Here is a 23,230-nt window from a genome sequence, read left to right on the forward strand (position 1 = left end):
TGGATTGTTGGGCCTTGTCCTGAGCCCAACTATCCCGCGCCCCCTCCTGGGCCGTCACCCAGGTGATCAGACACTCTGAGGACCATGTTAGGGGTACCCGTTATTCTTATCCTCATCAATCCAATTGCAACAAACTTGCAGAAATATTGCAACATGCGTAATGGCAGCAGAAATGTACTAATAAATTACTGTTTTAAAATTACATGAAGCACGTTTGTAGGGAGACGTTGATGTCCTGATTATGCAATATGTGATGTGGGGATGCAATACGAAACACACAGGAAACAATACTCTGGACGTGTACTGGTTGAATGTGCACAGTAGAACAAGAGAAAGTGAAAAGAGGACAGGTATTGCTGATATCTTATGCACCATCCTTTTCAAAAAAAAAGAGGTTTTATTTGTCCTAAGTCATGCTTCTTTTAACTTTGACCAAGTTTATAGAAAAAAATTAGTTTATTAAAGCTAACATGAAATATTTTTTATACTGTACTCATTTAGTATTGTAGATGTTAATATATATATATTCTAATAAATGTGGTAAAAGTTAATGAAGTTTGACTTAGAGATAAAAGAGTTAAATACATTGCAGGTCCTCGAAATTGGCCGGTTGCAAATTGTGCATTCGGGTCCTCAAACTTCCAAACCATGTCACGTGAAGTTCAAATCACCATTTTTAAGTGATAAAGCGGAAATACTTCTAGTGTTGTGGAGCTTACATGTGGTCCACATTTGATTTCTAAATTTTTACGCTCAACTCTTATATTTTCTAAATTTTTCTCCAAAATTTTGTTTCAAAAATCTATATCTGCATATTTTCCAATGTTTCCTCCAAAATTTACCCTTTTTTATTTTCTGATTGTTTACAAGTTTTCCATATTAGTTTCATTTTCCTGCAAACTTTTTATACAGATCTTTTGTATTTGAACATATTTATACTATTTAATTTGTTATTATTTGTGTAGATGTTTTGTATATAATTTTTTATTAGAACAAATTATATAATTTTCAATTTACCTTAAAGAACTGTCATTTGGATCTCAAGTTATAAGATTAGTAAGTTTAAGGACCTAAATATGTTTTTTGAAAGTTTGAGGAACTGGATGACATTGTGAGCCAATAATAAGTTTAAGGACCATTGGCGCATTTTACTCAAGATAAAATTAACCTCTTACACTGTGGAAAGGGGTAGTATTTTAAACGACATATATAATAGAATATGCCACTGGGAAAAGAGGGGCTGTCATACTCAGTTGTACTTTCAAAAAATGTTGGAATCCAACATTTATGGATGGAAACATGCAAGATCCAAAAAATCATTTTCCATATTTTTATCTATATTTAGAAATGGATATGAATACAAATTTGATATCATACTAACACAAATCAAAATATTTGAATCTGTATCAAAATATAAGGGATTTCAAGTTTTTCCTAAGTCAAACTATTTTAAGTTTGACCAAGTTTGCATAAAAAAGTAATACTGATGATATCAAATGAGCATGATTGGAACCATTATGAAATATATTTTGACAGAATATAAAAAAGTCATGGCTGGACATATGATAAGTCATGGCTTGACAGAATGCATAACAATGTATCAATATATAAGTTATGTCCAGCTGTGTATTATATTCTAACATTGTCATTTCCATTACACGATACAGATCATACAATGTGTTGATTTTTTTTAGTTCCAATGAGTTTAGCAGTTCCAAAAATGTGACATAATGAAAGTTTTTATTGACACGCGAATCCAGATCGATGGGTCAATCGATCGAGGGAGGACATGCATAGACCCAACTAATAATAATAAAAAAAAACTGCTGCGACGATGGGCTCCATTGGCATCAGCGGTGGCTCCTCAATCGATCAATCACTTCATGGCCTTACTGTTGGGGTTGAGCCTGGCGGCGAACTCCTCGTCGCTGCTGATGTTGCAGAACTTCTTGCAGTTGCTGGTGCACCCCGCCTTGCCCTCCTGCTGGCTCTGAATCATGCAGGACTCGTAGCACTGGAGCGGGCAGTCCTTGTCGGCGGCGGAGCGCGCCATGATCTGCTCCATCTCCACGCAGACCTCCTTGCACGAGCGCGGGCAGTCGGGCTCCTCCTTGCGCGCCACGCACTCGTTGATGCACGACTGGTCGCAGTCGAACTGGGACGAGCTGTACTGCGCCGACGCCGGCGACGGCGTCAAGGCGGCGGCGACGAGCAGCGCCGCCGCGACGGCCACCGTCGTGCTCCGGGCCATGGTCGTTGTTTATTTCCTAGCTACGACGATGGATGGGCGCGCGCGGTTGATGGAGGGACACTTTTTTTGGCTGTGTGGTGTGTCGGGAATGAACCAAGTATGTTTATATAGGGGGGTGTGTCCGACCGTAGGTTGTGAGGCCATGAGTGTCTCGCGGGCTACCTGTGTTCGTTTCTACCGCATGTCGGAAGGAGGACTGGTCACAAGCAATCATGTCCACAATTAGCTAGACTACGAGGTAGCTGTCTTTCTTTGTGGTCAGCTCTCTGGTCTATGGAGCTGCTCATCAGCTTCCATGTCTACACAATAATCTCCACTGGATAAGTTACAAACTCTAGTTGGATAAGTTTGTCTTGCCCACCTAATTAAGCAGTATACCAGCCGCCTAGAGCTGACCACAAAGAAATTAAGCACTTGACTTCATTGGGAGACTAGATTAGAAGAGTCGTTTAATTTCCAACTCAATCCTTTGTCATTAGAGCCTATGCAAAAAACAAAAAGAGCATCACAAACTGATTCTAATCTCCCTGCTCCAGCCATTACGGCAGCACCTACCATCCTTATCTTTTTAATGAAGTCCATCCCATCTACTAGAGTTTTGCTCCATCAAAAAAGCGCCATCGATGTTGACCTTGAGAACTTCTTTTGGAGGTGGGTTGAAAAAGTTGTTACCGCAATAGGCCTGCCGAATCTTTATTGGGATCTTGTTGGATTGATCTCCTTCCTAATAGACCCAACGGTCTATTAGGGCCTTAATCCGCGCCCTGATCGGGGGCGCCCAACCCTTAATGGTTGGTGGGCCCCCGCTGCACAGCGCCAAAATAAAAAGGGGGTGAGGGGCCGGGGCACACGACACGAGGTTCGTCGCGCCGCCAGCACCCTCACTCACATTCCCTAACCCTAGCCGATCTAGAGAGAGGCGCTGGAGCAGTGGGAAGTCTCACCGCCGCCACCATCAACCCTGGTTCGTCGTCGTCGGCGCCGTCCACGACAACGCCACCACGACCGTGCAGCTGCTGCATCGCTCGCCGCTGCCCTAGAGCAGATCTTCATCAGCGAACCTGTGATGGCTGCCTCAAGCTCCTCCGGTGGTGATGGTCTCTCTCTCCCTCTCTCTGTACTCTAATATACTCTCTGTGTTCTAGATCTAGGAACTCTTTTGCACTTGTGAAAAGGAAAGATGGAAGATACCCCTCTTGATCCGTGTCTAGTCGATCCTAGAACACTAACTGATCTTAACAATGGTATCAGACGTCATGCTAGTGCATAGATCCAGTAGGGGCAAAGACGGATTCGTCTGTGAATCGAAAGAAATCGAAGGAAAATAAAGAACTCGATGCAAATCGAAAAGAACAGAGAGAATCGATTGCAAATCGAACTCAAAAATGCAACCCTAACCCTAACCCTAGAGGTGAAAGGGCGCGGGGCCTACCTGGTCCGCGTGCCACTGCCGCCACCGGTGCGCAGGACGCGTTTGCGCCGCCGCTCGCCGGACATCTCGGCACAGAGAAGCCGCCGGCTTGCCGCTCCGGGACGCTGGGGTTTTGCGCATGCGGGGCTCGAGAGCCTGGCGCCATCCATGGCGAACTCGACGGCGGCGCGCTCACCCACCGGCGAGCGCGCGCGCCGGCGAGCAAGCCACGGTGGCGCCGCCCTGCCCACTCCGCTGGGCCACCATGGCCAGCGGCCGTCGCCTCCGTTTCGAGGAGAGAGAAAGGGGAGGGAAAGAATGAACTAGGGTTTGAGGGACGCCGCGTCGTCGTCGGTTTTGATCCGGCGAATCGCGCGGGCGACCGTCCGATCAAGATCGACGGTCGAGATCGCTCCTCGCTTCCTGGGCTGGCTGGCGGCCCATGCGGGCGGGGGGAGGAGACGCCGCGGCGGGCCGTTTTGGCGGCCCGGCCGTTGGCTGTCGGGCCTCGGGCCCAAGGAAGGGTGGCCGAGCAGGCCGCGGGCCGGTTTTGCTCCTGGGCTGCTGAACAGTGTTTTTCGTTTTATTGTTTTTTCTATTTTTCCAGAAGCAATTTCAATAGTTTTTTTAATGAATTTGTTTATAGTTTGATCTCTATTCAATTTTGCACCAACGTGTATATTGTTTAGAGCTAAAAGTTCACAGTATTGCTTCTGAAAATAGAAATTTTCTACATGTTTCCGCTGCAAAAGTCATTACAGTTGTTCTTTACTTTAATTCGAACCAACGAGACAATTAAAGTTTAAGAGCATGATTAAAAGATTATTTTTGAGGATTATAGTATTGTTAATTTTCTGACCAACGTTGTTAATTACAATACTGTAATTTCATAGTTTTTGTGCATTTATTTCTATTTCTGCCTAACGGTGATATAGATTTAATTGCATAAACAGTTGTATGTTCTATTTTGACCAACGTTGAAATTTTACATGCAATTATTGTTATTATGTTCTCACTATTTTTTGAAATTTTCAGCGGGGATGAATTTGATGGGATTCATCAGTCACATCCCAACACTAAAAGGAGACAACTATGGTGAATGGATCAAGAAAGTTGATCTTGCTTTCGTCTGTGGAGAAGTGGATGAGATTATCACCACTCCAAAGCCCACTGAGCCACCGGCTCCAGTGAGAGGAGAATCTGACACTGATGCTGAGTGGCAGAAAAAGCAAAGGGACTATGCTCCCTTAAAGATGGCTTATGATCTCGAAAAGACAAAGTGGAATAACGCCAACAAGAAATGTGTGGCAGTTATAAAGAACACAATTGATCCTAATATTTTGGGTTCAATTGGAGAGTGTGATTCAGCTGCAGAATACCTTGCAAAGATAAAGAATCAGTTTACTAGTTCTTCAAAGACTTATGCCACACAGATCATAGAGCAGTTGGTCACAAAAAGGTACTATGGCAATGCCGGTACGATAAGAGATCATATCATGGGGATGTGTGCTTTGAACTCCAAGCTCAAACCAATGGACTTGGATCTTAAAGAAGAGTTTATGGTGCACCTGGTGTTCGCCTCTCTGCCAAAAGAGTTTGCAACGTTCGTTGTAAACTATAACTCACAGCCAGAGAAGTGGAACATGGAAAAGGCAATTGCAATGTGTGCACAAGAGGAAGATAGACTCAAGAAACAGAATGGTGGGTCTGTCAATTTTGTGCATAATAACAAGAAAATGCATTTCCAAGCTGCTTCTTCCTCTAAAGCTAAAGACAAAGCCCCTATGCCACAGAAGTATCAGCAACAGCGTCAGCAACAGCGCACTCCAGCACAAGATGAGTGCTTCCACTGTTTTGACAAGGGGCATCGCAAAGCAGATTGTCCCGCTTATTTAAAAATGATAATGGCAAAGAATGGTGAGAATGTAATTTCATTTGTTAATGAATCCCTGTATTTAAAGTTTTCTAAATCTACTTGGTGGATTGATTCTGGTGCAACTGTGCATGTTGCAAATTCTTTACAGGGATTCCGTTCGATAAGGACTACGCTAAGAAGCGAAAGACAAATTAAAGTCGCGAACGGAGTACAAGCAGATGTGGAAGCTATTGGCGATGTCTCCCTCGAGCTAGTTAATGGTTTCATGCTTGTATTAAAAGATGTTTTATTTGTTCCTTCGCTTCAAAGAAACTTGATCAGTGTATCACGCTTAGACACAGATGGTTTTGGTTGTCATTTTGCGAATGGCAAATGTGAACTATGGTTTGATAATAATTGTATTGGTGATGCTGTCCTTTACAATGATCTTTATTTATTATCTATGCGTGATAAAGTGCATTCTGTATGTAATGTGAATGTGAATGAATCCTTGTCAGAGAAAGAAACAAAGAAAAGAAAGAGAACTCAAGATACTTCATCGAAATTATGGCACTGTCGTTTAGGCCATATTTCGAGGGGGAGAATTGAAAGATTAGTGAAAAGTGAAATTCTTCCACAGCTAGAGTTCTCTGATTTTGAACAATGCGTTGAATGCATTAAAGGAAAATTTGTAAAGCAAATTAAAAAGGGTGCCAAACGAAGTGCAGGAACGTTAGAAATAATTCACACTGATATATGTGGACCGTTTCCTGTGAAAAGTGTGGATGAATATGATTCGTTCATAACATTCACAGACGATTACTCCCGCTATGGTTACATTTATCCAATCAAAGAAAGATCTGAAGCATTGGATAAATTTAAAATATTCAAAGCTGAGGTTGAGAATCAGCTTGACAAAAGAATTAAAATAGTAAGATCAGACCGTGGAGGGGAGTACTACGGTCGACATACCCCTTATGGACAAGTTCCTGGACCTTTTGCGAGGTTTTTACAGGAAAATGGAATAGTTGCCCAATACTCTACACCGGGGGAGCCTCAGCAAAATGGAGTAGCTGAAAGGCGCAACCGTACACTAATGGATATGGTGCGCAGTATGATGAGTTATTCCTCATTGCCATTGAGTATGTGGATGGAGGCGTTGAAAACCGCCATCCATATTCTCAACAGAGTGCCAAGCAAATCGGTGCCCAAAACGCCGTATGAGCTATGGACAGGAAGAGAACCCTCACTGACTCACCTACGGGTCTGGGGGAGCCCAGCTGAGGCTAAAGTGTTTAATCCAAATATTGGAAAACTGGATTCCAAAATTGTAAGCTGCCATTTTATAGGCTATCCTGAAAAGTCGAAAGGTTTTCGTTTCTACTGTCCAGACAGACATACAAAGTTTGTAGAAACGAGACATGCTGTCTTTCTAGAAAGTGAAATGATCAGGGGGAGCATGGTACCTAGAGAAATTGACCTTGAGGAGAAGCGGGTGTATGTGCCTACTCCTATGATTCAAGAGCCATTTTTCTCACTACCTGTTGATGCTGCACCAAAAGTTCCTGAAATAGTGACGTCAGTACCTTCTTCGGTTGTTGCTGCGCCAACTATTCCAGTTATTACGGTGTCAACACCTGTCGTAACTCCACCCATACCAACTGTGAACGAAGGTTTGGAACCTGTCATCCAGGAACAGCCTGAACCCGCGGTTGGACATGAGGAAGTGGTGCTACAGCCCCCTATGGAAAATGTGCCAGAAGTTGAGGCACAAAATGTGCCACAAGCAGTAGCTCTTAGAAGGTCACAAAGAGAAAGAAGGTCGGCTATTTCTAGCGACTATGAAGTTTATAATACAGAAGAGGTTCATATGGAGGGTGATCCCACTTCGTATGAAGAAGCCATGAGAAGTATTCACTCATCTAAATGGCTGGAAGCTATGAAGGATGAGATAAAATCAATGAGTTCCAATGGTGTTTGGGACTTAGAGGAAATTCCTAAAGGAGCCAAAACAGTAGGCTGTAAATGGGTTTACAAGATAAAACATGACTCCAAAGGGAATGTAGAAAGGTTCAAAGCACGACTCGTGGCAAAAGGCTTTACGCAAAGAGAAGGGATAGACTATAACGAAACTTTTTCTCCAGTTTCGTGTAAAGATTCCTTCAGGATTATAATGGCATTGGTGGCACATTATGACTTAGAGTTACATCAGATGGATGTAAAGACGGCATTCCTTAACGGGGATTTGTATGAAAATGTTTACATGGCACAACCAAAAGGTTTTGTCATGAAAGGAAAAGAACATATGGGGTGTCGCTTAAAGAAATCCATTTATGGATTAAAGCAAGCCTCTAGGTAGTGGTATTTAAAGTTTGATGAAACCATAAGAAAATTTGGGTTTAAAGAAAATGAGGAGGACAATTGCATTTATGCAAAATTCAGAAGTGGAAAATTTATTTTCCTGATCCTATATGTGGATGACATTCTACTTGCTAGTAGTGATGTTGGTCTGCTACTGGAGACAAAGAAATTCTTGTCCTCAAACTTTGATATGAAAGATCTTGGTGAAGCTTCATTTGTATTGGGAATTGAAATTCACCGAGATAGAACAAAGGGGGTATTAGGACTGTCACAAAAGGCATACTTAGAAAAAATTCTAAAGAAATACAGTATGCATATGTGCAAGCCTTCACCTGCTCCAATAGTCAAGGGCGATAGATTTGGGAAATTTCAATGTCCCAGGAACCAGTATGAGATCGATCAAATGAAAGCGGTTCCATATGCTTCAGCTGTAGGAAGCATACAGTATGCTCAAGTTTGTACACGCCCTGACTTAGCTTTTGTTACCGGGATACTTGGCAGATATCAAAGTAATCCAGGACAGGCACACTGGATTATGGTAAAGAAAGCATTACGTTATGTGCAAGGCACAAAAGGCCTCATGCTAACATACAGAAAATCCGATTCCCTAGAGATAGAAGGGTACTCAGATGCGGGTTTTGCGGGGGACATCGATGACCGAAAGTCCACGTCCGGTTATGTGTTCACACTCGCAGGGGGAGCTATATCGTGGAAAAGCTCCAAACAAAGCGTCACTGCGTCATCGACCATGTACGCTGAATTTGTGGCATGTTATGAGGCCTCGGGGCAGGTTGAATGGTTAAAGAAATTTATACCCGGTTTAAGAGTGGTAGACAGCATTCAAAGACCACTCAGAATGTACTGCGACAATGAACCAGCAGTGTTTTATGCTCACAACAATAAGTCAAGTGGTGCTGCCAAACACATTGACATAAAGTTTTATGTTGTGAAGGAGAAAATCCAGAATCACTCTATTACACTCGAGTATATAAGTACAAAGAAAATGCTTGCGGATCCGCTAACTAAAGGCTTACCACCCAATGTGTTCATGGAACACATAGCCGGCATGGGTTTAAGGGAAAGCCTGTGATTTCTGGAGAATAAAAAGGGCCCAAAAGATAAAGAATTTGTTTCAAAACAGTGATGTATATGGTAGCTGTTGAGTCTATCGGTCTTGGACCGTGACGATAAAGCATGCTCTATTTATCAATCTGTGATGGAACAACTAAAGGAAAAAGTTTCATGTTAAAGTATAAAGTTAAAGTACAAAGTGAGATCAAAGGGGAGAATGTTGGATTGATCTCCTTCCTAATAGACCCAACGGTCTATTAGGGCCTTAATCCGCGCCCTGATCGGGGGCGCCCAACCCTTAATGGTTGGTGAGCCCCCGCTGCACAGCGCCAAAATAAAAAGGGGGTGAGGGGCCGGGGCACACGACACGAGGTTCGTCGCGCCGCCAGCACCCTCACTCACATTCCCTAACCCTAGCCGATCTAGAGAGAGGCGCTGGAGCAGTGGGAAGTCTCACCGCCGCCACCATCAACCCTGGTTCGTCGTCGTCGGCGCCGTCCACGACAACGCCACCACGACCGTGCAGCTGCTGCATCTCTCGCCGCTGCCCTAGAGCAGATCTTCATCTGCGAACCTGTGATGGCTGCCTCAAGCTCCTCCGGTGGTGATGGTCTCTCTCTCCCTCTCTCTGTACTCTAATATACTCTCTGTGTTCTAGATCTAGGAACTCTTTTGCACTTGTGAAAAGGAAAGATGGAAGATACCCCTCTTGATCCGTGTCTAGTCGATCCTAGAACACTAACTGATCTTAACAGATCTCTCTCCGGCCGCTCGTATTTGTTTCCTCATATATACAGCATGGGGAACGATCATATATACCGTTTGAGGTGGCAAAATTCAAAGCTTGTTGCATGATGAATCCGCCCAGAATAGCTACATAAATAAGTTTAACACTACTGGAATCGACATGTTTTCCTAGGACCAAACCCTAGCGAAATGGTCGAAAAACTCCACAGAAAGCATGTTCCTAGGAAAATTGATCAAGAAAGATTTCTAAGGAAAAATTCGATGGGAAATGAGAACGAACCGCCCTATGGTTTTACAAAAAAAACCGTAGGGAAAACATTTCCCTAGGAAACATTAAGCCCTAAGGAAGCTTGTCTAGAAAAAAATTAAAAATATGGGCCCCGACTCCGAGCGCCGCTGCTGCCTAGCCACGACGCCGCCACTCCACGCTTGCCGTTGCTCTGCCCGGCTGCGACTCTGCCGCTCAGCCCGCCGTGCACTAATGCAACTCCGTCCCATCGCGCGCCGCTGCTGCCCGGCCACGGCGCTGCCGCTCCACGCTCCACCCCGCCGCGCGCCGTTGCTGCTACTTGTCCGCGATGCCACTGCTCCGGCCCTCCGTGCGCCATCGTAGCTCCTCTGCTGCTGCCTGGACGCGATGCCGCCGCTCCGCCCTTCCGTGCGCCACCGCTGCTGCCCTGGCCGCGACGCCGCTGCTCAGCCCCGCCGTGTGCCGCCGCAGCTCCGGCGCTGCTGCTCCGTACCTGCTGCCCTACTGCGCCGCTGCGGGGAGAGGAAGGGGACGGGGCGTGGGAAAGAAAGGTAGTGAGGGGACGAGGATGAGGATGAGGACAAGAGAGAGGAGTGAGGGGATGAGAGAGAGGGATGAGACTGAACCGTTTGAGTATTAAGCTCATGTTTCAACGTGATTTCCCTAGGAATGTTTGGTTAGATTCCTAGGGAAATCTATAGTTCCCTATATTTTTTTGAAGAAACTCTATGGAAACAGTCTTCTTCTAGGAAACTTCAGATAACCCTAAGGAAGCATGTGGATTTCAGTAGTTTAAATATAAGAACTATACTACAGCCCACCAAACACGGGACAAAGTAGTTTCGCCGTTGCACATGCATTTTAGCGCAACATGGTTTGGCACTTGTTTTTTCGCATCCCATGACTGATTTTGGGGCGCGGTTGGGTTCTCCCACTCCAGATTTCAGTTTTGGGCCTAAATTGATCAAACAAACCAGCCCACATGTGTAATCCAATCAAATTTGTTTTGAAACAATTTTCAGTTGTTCCAGCAATAAAAAGATTTAAAATAGTTATTGGGCCTTCTGTGATGGTTTGACTGCCAGTCACACGCGTGACCCCTAGCATTTGGGCTGATTTTGAGTCCTCATCATCCTATGTCGGGCAGCCTATTGGGCCGATAACTTGGAAAAATAATTAAATCGAACAAAATGAAGCAATGAATGAAGTGTTCGAACCAAAGGTCTACAAAATATTGCAACAAACAACACCATGAACCATTGAACTACCACAAAGGATGTGATAAAATTAGACATTCTGTAATAAATTGGTTTGAGGACATCGTCCAATTGGTTAACTTACAACCTAATGTGTCCACGATGCTGAACATTTTCAAAAGTGAATAAAAAAGTTTAATATCAAAACAAGAACAAACTTGTTCAAATCACTTACAAGTCATTCTTATATGAGAATAAAAATATATACACGTGGCAAACAAAGAAAACAAAGGTGAAACTAAAAGAAAAGAAAGGGAAATACAGAAAGAAAAAACACAAAATAAGAAAAGAAAAAAAGAGGAAAAGAAAAGTTAGTATTATTGAAAAGTAACTTAAAGGAGAGAGGATAACAAAAGAACATAAAAGGGAAATAAAAAGTAGGAAAAGAAAATGAGAAAATAAATAAATGAAATATAACTGGGGAAATGAAATGAAACAAGGAAAAAGGAACATAGAAAATAAAATAAATAATGATACTGTTCTGAAAAAAGCAGAATAAAATAAACTTATTATAATTTGATTATTCTTAATTATGCTACTTCATCCTAGAAGACAAATGTTTTCGTTCGTAACCAACAATATCCCTAAAAATAATTTATTTTAAGAAAGGTTACAAGTTATGAAGTTGGTTTCATGGTTCGTGAACCTATTAACATTACTTTTATTGGAGTGTCTCGACGTCAATCGACTGATTTTTATCTTATCCATCAGTCACTCATTTCAACCATCAGATTCTAGATCAAGAGCTCAGAGCCGTTGTCAGCTTTTGATGTGTTGTGTGCTGCGATTTTTTTTATCTACTTCCGCTCACATCAAGTTAACAGCCCGTCATTATGTCTGTTGGACCCTTTTGTTGGGCTTCGTAGTTCTTTTGACCTGGCTGTTGCCTCGAATGGCTAACAAGTTTGTTCCGCTGTTACACAAGCCAGTTTAGACTTATTGAAGGATTTTTGTTATTTTGACCATTCTGGAGCTCGAACATATTGTGTCTGTGAAAGAGTCCAGATTTTTTTAATTTTTGAACCATCAGCACTCACAACCGGTATTTCTTTTGTTTTGAATGTTTCTAGGAAATACATGAACTACATAGTTATATTTGAAATAAATTACTTTACAAATAAATGTGAAACTCAAAAAAAAAACAAGAACTACAATTTACATGAATGGGTGAAATTTTCAACAAAATCAAGCAGGTAATTTCCCTAAGTTTGTGTCATGTTATATCACAAAGGAAAAGTACAAATGCAGGAAAAAGGCTCTGCTTTCCTGAAAGGAAATTGAGATATTAAGTACATGTATACGATGTTGAATCAGACTCCTAGACTGTTAGATCGATCTTTACACCAAGCAGAAGAAAGTTACCTATGATAGACCACAACAATAACAAAGGAGATCAATGTTGAGGATGTTCAAACATGATTATATCTAGAGCAACTCTAATCTGTAATGGCAGTCCATAAAGATTCTGAGCATAATTGATGAACCTGTGAATGCATGAAACCATAAGAAACAAAAATGGTATCAATAACACAAGGAATTATAGCAAATAACAAAAAAAAAGATTTAATCAATTTGGTCAAGCATTCACCAAAAAATTACAATGACGGAGAAAAAAATTACAATGTCATGCTATGAGTAGCTCTAATACAAATTTCTTATGATTTTGTCTCCGGATCATATACTTTTCTCTCCACATGAGGTCATTCCCCCATTTCCATTAGTTGTCTTCAGAAAGAGACAGGAAGAAGGGACTACCATAAAACTCATATGCTACTACTATGACTCAAGCTAACATCTTAAGGAAGCCAAGTTTTTAAGAAAATAAAATTGCTAACTTAATTAAGCATAGACTATCTTGATCACCATCCTTTGAATCTATGGTGAATATATATAACAAGATAATAAATAAATTGGATGAACTTTATCTGATAAGTACCCCACTTATCAAAAGAAAATCCTCTGAATGTTCTTAATGAAGCACATTACACCCAGTACTAAGAAAACCTCCTAAGCCATTGAAATGAGCTCACGCTGCATTAGCTTCTGTTCGACCACCCTCCTGGATCAAATGTTTCTCATAGAATTGTTTGTGCATAATAATTTGTAGTGTTCGTTTCCAAAGAACAGAGTAGCTAATGCTTTGGGTATGTTCAGCTAATGCACAAAAAAAATTTAAATGAATTATTTTGCTATAAATTCAGAACTGCAACTTGTAAGGGCAATTCAGCTTGCCTTAAGGGTAAAGAAAATTAATAATATAGTTAGGCTTGAATGCAAAAAAAAAAATATTCTCAGTGTAATAGTGCACTGGCATGGAGGAAAGAAAACAACATGCAGATGAAGATGGAGGTCAAGGTGCAACTACACAAGGGAAGTCCAAGCTCATGGGGCAACGAAATGCAGCTGCCAATGAGGATGCTATCTTGGAGCAATGTTAGCCAAGTTTAAAAATAGATCCTAAGGTAACATACAAGGAGCAAATCCGAAAAGAAAAAAATCCATAATAATAGTAATTAACAATTAGCAAATTGGTGTTAAACAGAAAGCTAACAGTAATGAATACATATAAGGTTATTCATTTTTTTGAAGAAAAGTAGACCATGTCAACTCAAACTTTTAGATTGCAAGCCTGCCTCATTAGGATTTTAGTTACAAAAGCACAGCAGGTTAGGGTGTCAACTGAGGGATAAACAAAATCTCAATCGGTTATCACGAAGAAAATCTCAACAAATAAACAAAAAAATACTTGTACAATTTTTGGCTGATAATAAAGTTACATTTACCCTAGACATTTACAGGTACAATTGCTAGGCCGATATAACAAGAAAAAAGCCACAGATCTGAACAAGAAAATACACATTTATAGGTACAATTTTGCTGATAACAAGAAAAAACACATCCGGAAAACACACATTACAGTTCTACTTTTTGGCTGACAACAGGAAAAAAGCACATCTGAAAAAACAAACATTTATTGTGTAAAACAAACATTTACATCATGTCCAGAGTTTTTAAAAATATTCAGAGTTGACACAATGTGGCATATGAAAAGACATGAAATCCTATAAGTTATTTCATATAAAAGAAAAACCACATAGAAGTGGCAATAGAAATGCATAGTAGCAAGACTGGTAGCTGCATAATGAATAAAAGAAATGATTGATGTAAATTGCACGCATATTTTTTAAATGACAGTGACCATACACACAAGATATACCAAAATTTGGGGTGTAACTGGGTAAGTACAGTATTCGACCACTGTAATTAAAATAAAAAGGAAGTCCAACTCCAACTACCAGAATGTAGTGTCACACACAAAAAAAATGATAAATGTCCAAGAAAGGAACAACACATCTTAGCAGAAAAGGCATGAGTCGATACACCAAAAATAAAGTCCACAAAGATGCATATATGAACAGATGCTACTAAATATTTAATAAAACCTCAAACTAAAAATTTACATCCAGCAAGAACATAAGATACAACAAAATTGTTCTATGTAACTATAACATATTTAAACTATAATTGGGAAAGAAACTTGAAAAAATACCTTGCTTGCAAAAGATGGACCCTAATCCCTTGCACTGGAGGTAGAGTGATTTTTTTGCTCCCCTGGGGCGCATATATAATTAGAACTTGAGGGAATAAACTAACCCTTCTAACTAAAAGAATTGTGAAAGTAGAAACACAAGGCAAAGGGGCCACACGAAGGACACACAGTGATGAAGGGGCACATGCATTATCTTTAGAATCATATAAACTAGAAAGAATATTTTACCACTTGGGATGAACAAAAAATAATTATGCCATTGGGTTCAGAAAACACAACACAACTATTGCCCAATATGCCATTTACACTATGACACTAAATGAAGTGGCTTAAAGAAACCGAAATAAAATAAAACAAAACAAACACAACTGTCATTTACACTATGACACTAAATGAAGAATGAAGCGGCTTAAAGAAACCAAAATAAAAGAAAACACATACAACTACTTTCCAGTATGCCATTCACACTATGAGACCAAATGAAAAATGGAGCGGCATGAAAAACCCGAAATAAAAGGAAAAACAAATTCAACTGCATTAACTGGAATGGCACACAAGTGTACACAAAAATGGAACAACAAATCATCTTAGAAGTTTTACGAATAAGACAAAAGAAAGCAGATACATACAAGTGGTCAAAAGTATACTAGATACAAATTTGGGACAATATACCAAGCCTAGCAGGCCCTTGTACTCCACTAATATCTATCACTTCGAAGTCAGTTTTAAGCAGAGGTCACACACCACATCCACACTCTAGATACTGCAACAGACAAGTGAAATGAACAGCAATGTGGCTGTAATATCCAAAAATGAAAAACCTGACCAATAGAACATAAACAAAAAAATAGCTGTAATCGAGATCGAATTGAATGCCATTTGATTCACCAGATTTTTAACACGCAATTGGCTGTAATATCTCACCACCACATGCTCCTCCCAGCTGCAAGCTAAGCAAACATGCACAGTCAAAATGTAAGCACAACTCCTAAAGCTAACACTTGAATCCTCCATTGGTATTAGACTGGAGACACCTTGAAAAGCACCGAAAACTATGCAAGCTCAGTAACAAAGGCTCTAGATTTTTTTTAAAAAATCATTAATCTCTCCATCCATCCCTATCAACCAGCTATACTTACAAAGCACATAACACAGACCCAGTTTATTATAACAATAATCCTTGAAAATCAACTGTGCCAGCAATCACTAGTCCCAATATAAATTGGCCAACAGATCGAAGAATCTCCATTCTAGCACAACACACAAATCCCCCAAAATCGAACCGCTTAGAAAAGCATGAAACGGCCAGACAAACAAGCAACAAGAGAGATGGGGAGGGATGGAGCGTACAGTCACTAGCTTGCCAATGACGCTGGCGATAGTCTTGGAGGCTCCGGCGAGGATGGTGGATGTGTCCACAGCACCACGCCGCTCAGGTCTCAGGCACGTTCATGGACACATTCAGGAACGGTATCATTGCTTACATCCTCTACTGTATGCAACCCTAATCCAATACAAGCTGTACAAAAACATAACACACAGATTGCTTAGGGATCCATAAATCGAACCCCCTGGCATACTTGATCAAAGATAATCGAGCACGTCACACAAAACCGAACAAAAAATATCAAAATTGAATGAACAGATCAAAAATCGAACCTAATCATCGGCCCCTTCGCCTACCTCCATTTCCCCTCCTCTCTATGGGGCAGCACAGGAGGACGGCGGCAGAAGGCTGGGCTGGGCGCAGTGCGAGGAGGAGCAGAAGGCTGGGCGCGGCCGAGGAGATTTCAGAGGACGACAGAGGTGCCCGGAGCTGGTGGGCGGCACAGCACGGTGTTCGTGCTGGTTGGGGAGCAGAGGACCCCGCCGCCTGCCGCTTGCAGCCTGAATTGGAGGAGTGAGCCAAAATGTGAGGAGTCCCGACAGGGTTAACCATTTCGTTTTCCGATGAAATCCCGGTGTTTAGCGGAAACGTTCCGAAATTTCGGTAAATTTTGGTGAATTTCGGTGGATTTTGGACGAAATTTGTTGAATTTTGAATTTTGAAACGAAATATATCGAAAAATACCGAAATTTCGGATCCCAGTAACTAGCGGAAACGGAAAAAAAAAACCGAAATTTCGGCGAAATTCCGCCGAAAAGTTAAACCCTGGTGCCCGATAGCAAGACTGACCCGGTAAGAAAACAAGCGGGGGCGAAAAAAAATGAAAGGCGGACCCGATTTTGGACCCATTACACCAGAAGTGATCACGTGTGTCCGCGCATAACCCAACGGCTCACATCGTCGATTGACGGCTCAGTCGATTGATGAGGAGCAAATCTGTACTTTTATTTTACCAATCTTTATAATTTTTTGGCCATTTATACTCAAAGTTAAAAACATTTAACTTAGAAAAAATCTTAATTTAGCTATTAATCCTACAACTACATGCTGTTGTGTAAAGACATGTCAATAGCTCACATATGGGCTGAATTCTCATCTGGGCTGAGAAATGCTATTTATCGTTCCTGACGGTTCCTGCGCCAACTGCCTACTACAAGCAAGAGAGGCTGGAGGCCTACCACAAAAGTCATTCTTGACACAATAGGCTGGTGATTACTATCAGTACGTCAGGCTGAAAACATTGTGTGTGTGTTCTTCAAGAGCCACCAAAGGCACCACCGCCATCGAAGGATGCTGTGCTAGTAACGCTGTAATTGCATCGCTTCCCATTCCGCAGACACTGACACTGTCCGGGAAATCATCTTGAAGGTTGAAGCTTCAATGGACAAACGGGTTACATGTATGAACATACATACACACTGGCACACACCCCAAGCTTTCAATATCTGTATGCAAACCCCCCCAAAAAAAAGACAAGAAGGCGGCGAAATTTACACAAGAGAATCCAATTTACAAGAGAAGGCAGTGATGTCGCGACGAATTAAGAAGCTTCAGCAGCTGTCTCAATGTGACAACTATTGGTGCTTCGTTCATGTAAAGATTCAGCAACAATGGAGGTGGTCGCATCAGCATTCCCGCTGGATTCAGTGGCAGCCGTGACATCAGCGACGACGGCGACGGCCGTGACTTCCTCCACCTCCTCCTCTGCTACCTCCTCAACCACCGCAACGGCCGGCTCGTCGTGATCATCCCTCTGCCGGCGGCGGCGGCCGCCACCGTTGCCGGACTCGGTGTAGAGTTTAAGGAGGTTGGCCAGGTCCGGCGAGGAGGAGTACACCGACCCCGGCAAGAAGTCCACGAGCGACTGGTAGTTGTTGCCGTCGTCGCCCCCGTTCGCCCCCCGGCGGAAGCATCCTTCCCCGCTGCCGGCGAGGTCGTCGGCGTCCACGGCGGCGGTCTCGGACTGGTAGAGCTGGGCCCTGACCCTGCACGCGTCGAGCTGCCGCTTCAGGTCGTGCTTCTCCGTCTCGCTCTCGTGCACGAGCTGCATGGCGAGCCGCGCCGCCTCCCGGTCCAGCTCGCCCTGCTCCTCCAGCTGCCGCTGGTACTCCTCCGCCTCCGCCCGCGCGCGCCGCTCGGCGGCGAGCTCGGCGCGCAGCGCCTCCAGCTCCCGCCGCTGGTCGCGGAGCGCGGAGGCGACCTGCCCGACGGTGAGGCGCTCGTCGCCGTCCACGGCCACCAGCTCCGGCGTCGTGGCCGGGTCCACGGAGGAGTTGCCGCCGCCCCGAGGCTGGGCGCCGGCGATCGGGGCCAGCTCGAAGAGGGACACGAGCGGGCCGCTGCCGCCGTCCTCGATGCTGCTGGTTCTCGCGATGTGGCTGCGGGCGGCAGCGCGTGGCTGGCCGCTGTCGTCGGCGTCGAGGTCCTGCTCGCAGATCTCGCTGCCGATGGAGACGACGCGGTGGGTCTCCAGGCCTGCAGTGGTGAACAAAACATCAAGGGTGCTTGATTGAGTGACATTCAGAGTAATTTGGTACATCAGAGATCAGAGTTTGTTTAGCACATCAATGGTGAACATCATAAAAGTTTGTTTAAGTCATTTGGTTTTTAGATTCATGGTAAACAATGCAACTTTAGCTTTTTTCATACAAACTCTTTTGTGATGTACATCTGAGGGTCAGACATTCAGGCCCCTGCTAAACCCTTTAACCATGGACATCGCACGGTCTCTAGAACTGAACCTTTTTCTGACCTGATCCTAACGAACCAAACGTTGGTCTCAATGGCAATGAATCTGTGACCGTGAGCATTTGACAAATGCCACTCACTGGCACAACTACGGTTTTCTACTACAGTTGAAATTGACGGTGTAGCCCAGCTGTTGCATTGAATCAACAATCCAACAACCTTTGCGGTGATTGAAGAAGGCATCGGCGGAAGTTCACTTGAAACTAGAACTCTTATTGACTACTCATTGAACTACTATAAGCTAATTGTCTCCTTTTCCGGTTAAGTTAGAATTTAATGTTCGTTTTAGTAAGGTTATAGTTGCACCAACCAAAACTAGCGAGATTCACACAATCATACAGAGTGATTCTTCAATTCCAGCCCTATTAGTCCTTGATTGCGACGGCATCAACTACCCACGTCAAATGGAGTTCTCAACCCAATTATTAGGACACAATTGCATCATTGAATTGTAGTGGATAATGCTAATTTGTTTCGAGAAAGTTCAGAGATCAACCGGCAGAAAAGCAACGAGCAGAGAAGATTGGGCGAGGGGAAGGTTTACCTGAGACCGTGTCCGCCGGATCACCGGCCTCCGCCAGCCCGGCTTTCCCCGCGTCCCCGTCGCGGCGATCGGGGCCAGCGCGAGTGCCCGCGGCGACGGCGGCGAGGTGGGCGTCGCAGAGGAGGAGGCGCAGGGCGGCGCGCTCCTCGCCGGCCGGGGCGGCGGAGGCGGCGCGGAGCAGGCGGTGGACGCGGGCGCAGAGGATGCAGGGCGGGCCGAGGCGGAGGCGCGCGGCGGCGGCGGCGAGGAGGCAGAAGGCGGCGCCGTTGGCGAGCAGCAGCGTCGCCAGCGCCCACTCCAGCGCCGCGCGCGCCGCCACGGCCAAGAACTCGCGGATCATCGTGCGTCGGCAGCAGCCTACCTGCTCTGCTCCAAGAAAGCGAGCGCAGCACCGGACGGCACCATGCGAGAGAGCTCTAGAGAAAAAGAAGGTGGAAGAAATCTCTGGCTGGCTGGGTTATGATCGGTCGGTGGATTGATTGGCCGGAGCCGAAAAGGGAAGGGAAGGATTGGACTGAGCCGGAGCAGGAAGATGGAGAGGATTGATTTTGGGTAGGTGGAGGAGAGCAGGTGTCAGCTTTGTGAAATGGGGCGCCACTAAGGCAAGGTGATTGAGCTTTTGAAAAAGGGGAGACCGGTGTTGGAGGGAGGAGACGTCAGGGGCCAGGGGGGGGGGGGGGGGGTCTACATCTACTAACTCCCATCAAAACTTATTTTATCTCAAAATTTATTAGCTTTTCCCCAACATAGTAGCTTGGATAAATTACATGTGTGTAGTTCATAAAGAACAAATACAGATTCAAATTCAATTGGAGGAGGATTCAAATCTGAAGAACCAAATGATCTGCATATATATATATATATATATATATATATATATATATATATATATATATATATATATATATATATATATATATTCTGAGCAGCTAACTGAACTCCTGCAAAAATAGTGATCCAAATGTTTTTATATAAAAGGCTTATTCGGTTTCGTTAGGACAAATATCTTCATGATATAAACTTTACGTATTCAAAAAAATAATAATTTTCCATGATTATGGGTTTATATCACATAAACAAAAAAAATAATAGAATCATTGGTGGTCAAAGTCTTATTCTAGTACATCGAAATATCCAACAGAGCGGCAGTGTCGATGCCGGGCGGCTATGGGGTTTGTCCGTTCCTTGGAGGCTTGATCGGTGGATCTAAACTCTAAAGGCCAAGATCTGGGTTTTGTCTGAAGTGGGCAAGAGGCAAAAACGCATCTGAGAAGCTCAGAGGACACGCAAACATGCAATGGCAATTCAACTTTTTTTCCTCTCTCTTATGCAGTTGAATTTTTCAGATTCAGTAAAGAAAAACTAATAATATTCTCTATGTCACCATGTGTTGCAGAGGAAATTTTATCTACGATGTATGGTGGTGGTTCATGACTGCAACTATATCGGATCAGGTAGACCTCCATCGTGCACATCGAAATCAGAGCTGTGTCCTACGTGTAGCCCGCGTGGGCAAGACATTCGATCGCTTTCCACAAATCAAGGACGGTTTCTATGGTTTTTGCACTGCTCCATCGATACTCCTAAAACCAGTAGTTCTAAAACACTATCACCTCCAGTGGCGGAGACAGGGGGTGCAGGGGTGCTCAAGCCCCCCTACCACTTTGGCTTCTATGGAAGCCCCCCCCAAGCCCCCCTACAAATTTTGTGGAGGAAGAAGAAGGAAGGAGAAAATTTTGAGGAGAAAGAAGGAATGAGAGGAGGGAGGAGCAAGAAGGAAAGGAGAGCCCCCCTAGCTCTGGATCCTGGCTCCGCCGCTGATCACCGCCGGTTTTAACTATTGTTAGATTTCAGCCGGTGGTGATGGTTATACCTAACATTGCTGGTTTATTACCGGCAGTATTGCCCTTTCACGAAAAAAGAAAAAACTGACGCCCCCTTGCTCCTGCTGTCCCACGAGCCTCGCCCCACTTGCCGCCGTGGGACTCAGTTCCGCACGCAGCCACCTCACTCACCGCCGTAGCACTCCTAGTACTCACAGCTGCCGTGCTCACCACCGCCTTGTTCGCACCGTCCCACTCGCTGCGGCCTTGCCACTGCCTCGCCTGCCGACCTCCCGCACCGCTGCTGCACTTTGTGTCTTGGGTCTGTGCCGCTGCGGGAATTTGTGCCATCACCTCCTTTCCTCACACCACCACTGTGGTAGATCGCGCTCGCAACCGCCACAGAGGGAGAGGGGGACCAGGTGCATCACTCCTTACTACCCCGCCGCCGCAATCAAACAAGCAAGGGGCAAGTAGAGGGGAAGATGGAGGTAATGGATGTAGAAAAAGATGAGAAAAGGGAAAAAGAGAGTGGTTGGAGGCATGTAAGGGAATTGGTTGTCAGAGAGATAAGTGGCTTGAAGAGAGATTTGTCACCACTTGAAAATATAAAAGATGGTGATATCTCTCGCATATACCACCCTCGGTTCATATTACGAATTGTGGTGATACTCGCTTTTACCGTCGGTTCCAATACCCACTACGAATACCTCCATTTGAATCGCGGTGAAAGTCCATCACCACCTGTTCGTGTCAAACAAACTGTGATGGGATGTTTGCAATGGGTAAATCGGTAATAATAGTGTTGGGTAGCACACGTTAACATAGGAGAGCCACTGTGTGGTAGAAGTGTGCGGTAAATTATGTGACGATATCTTCATTCACCAAGGCTTGTAGCCCTTGTAGGGATCGATTCTGATGGCGATGGTCTGATGGATAAGCTCGTCATTAAGCTTGACCAGATGTTTAGTGCCGACATCGACTGGTTCTTGTACGTATGTGACGATTTTAATACGACTCTTGTTTGTTCGACACACGTAAATTGCCGAAAGGAACAGTAACAAGGAGTTATTGATTACCCGTCTATCTAATATTTCTATTATAAACCTCAACAAAGAGGCTGATCAACATATCCAACTCTTCCTACAAAAATTAAACCTTCATAAATAAATAATATGCCATGTCTGACTTCGTAATGTCGAGAAGATTCAAATTTTGTCTAAAATAAGCCAATATGTTGGTAGAGCTTAGATCATCTCCAAGAGTTTCTAATATTTTTTTCTAAAATTTGTTATTTGCCAACTCCACAAATAGATATGGGGAGGCAAAAAAAAGTCTATCTCTAATAGTTTCCTATTTTTACTCCCAAAAATGACAAGTTGTGGCCCACAAGGATAATTCCACGAGAAATTTTCATGGCTGACGGACATGGCTGGCAGATAGGAGTTTCTTGCAAGTCAGATTGCTGGTGATTTAGGGCACGAGAGGTCTTGGAATTTGGAGAAAAAGAAAGAGGACGACGAAAGGGTTCCGTTTCACCTCTTACTTGCGCCGGTGATGCACCGTGGCGGCCGGAATCAGTGCGGGAAGAAGTGGTGGTGGGCGCAGTCCATGGCGGACAGGACAATGACAGCGGCATCCGTAGAAACTAAACTCTAAATCCTAGAATGTGGAAAAAAACTAAAAGAATGGATTGGATCCATGGCGCAAAAGAGAGATGGCGCAGGAAAGAAGAGGAGCGACAAAAAAAAAGGTCGTGGGAGAGGGGCGATGGGGAGCGACGGAAGTGTGCGCATTTTTACGCACAAGGTAACCCAATTTGTCAATTGTTACGAGATGGGAAATTAGAATGGGGAACTATTGAAGAGTGGTTTTTTGGATTTTTTCCAAAAAAACAAGGATGGGGAAGAGAAATAGGATACTCTTGTAGATACTCTTACTAGTTTTTTTAGATTAAACAGTACAACTAAGACACT

At 43.8% G+C, this 23,230-nt stretch overlaps 1 protein-coding gene and 1 long non-coding RNA gene across 5 annotated transcripts; both read right to left on the reverse strand.

The window, feature by feature from the left end:
• Positions 1 to 12,276: 12,276 nt before the first annotated feature.
• LOC120699472 lies at positions 12,277 to 16,667 on the reverse strand. 4 transcript variants are annotated; one of them, XR_005685443.1, is made up of 5 exons: positions 16,412 to 16,667; positions 16,103 to 16,271; positions 14,753 to 14,814; positions 12,565 to 12,686; positions 12,277 to 12,468 (listed from the first exon to the last, which is right to left on the reverse strand). It is a non-coding gene; the product is annotated as an uncharacterized LOC120699472 (long non-coding RNA). The 4 variants fall into 4 exon arrangements; XR_005685444.1 differs by lacking the exon at positions 14,753 to 14,814; XR_005685441.1 differs by having other exon boundaries at positions 12,371 to 12,686.
• An 818-nt stretch (positions 16,668 to 17,485) lies between these two features.
• LOC120699473 lies at positions 17,486 to 20,069 on the reverse strand. Its single transcript, XM_039983477.1, has 2 exons — positions 19,432 to 20,069; positions 17,486 to 18,614 (listed from the first exon to the last, which is right to left on the reverse strand). Exons 1-2 carry the CDS (start codon positions 19,769 to 19,771, stop codon positions 17,680 to 17,682), a joined length of 1,275 nt encoding a protein of 424 aa, XP_039839411.1. The 5' UTR covers positions 19,772 to 20,069; the 3' UTR covers positions 17,486 to 17,679.
• Between the last annotated feature and the right edge of the window lie 3,161 nt (positions 20,070 to 23,230).

This window comes from Panicum virgatum, chromosome 3K, assembly GCF_016808335.1.
Source record: "Panicum virgatum strain AP13 chromosome 3K, P.virgatum_v5, whole genome shotgun sequence".
NCBI classification, from domain to species: Eukaryota; Viridiplantae; Streptophyta; class Magnoliopsida; order Poales; family Poaceae; genus Panicum; species Panicum virgatum.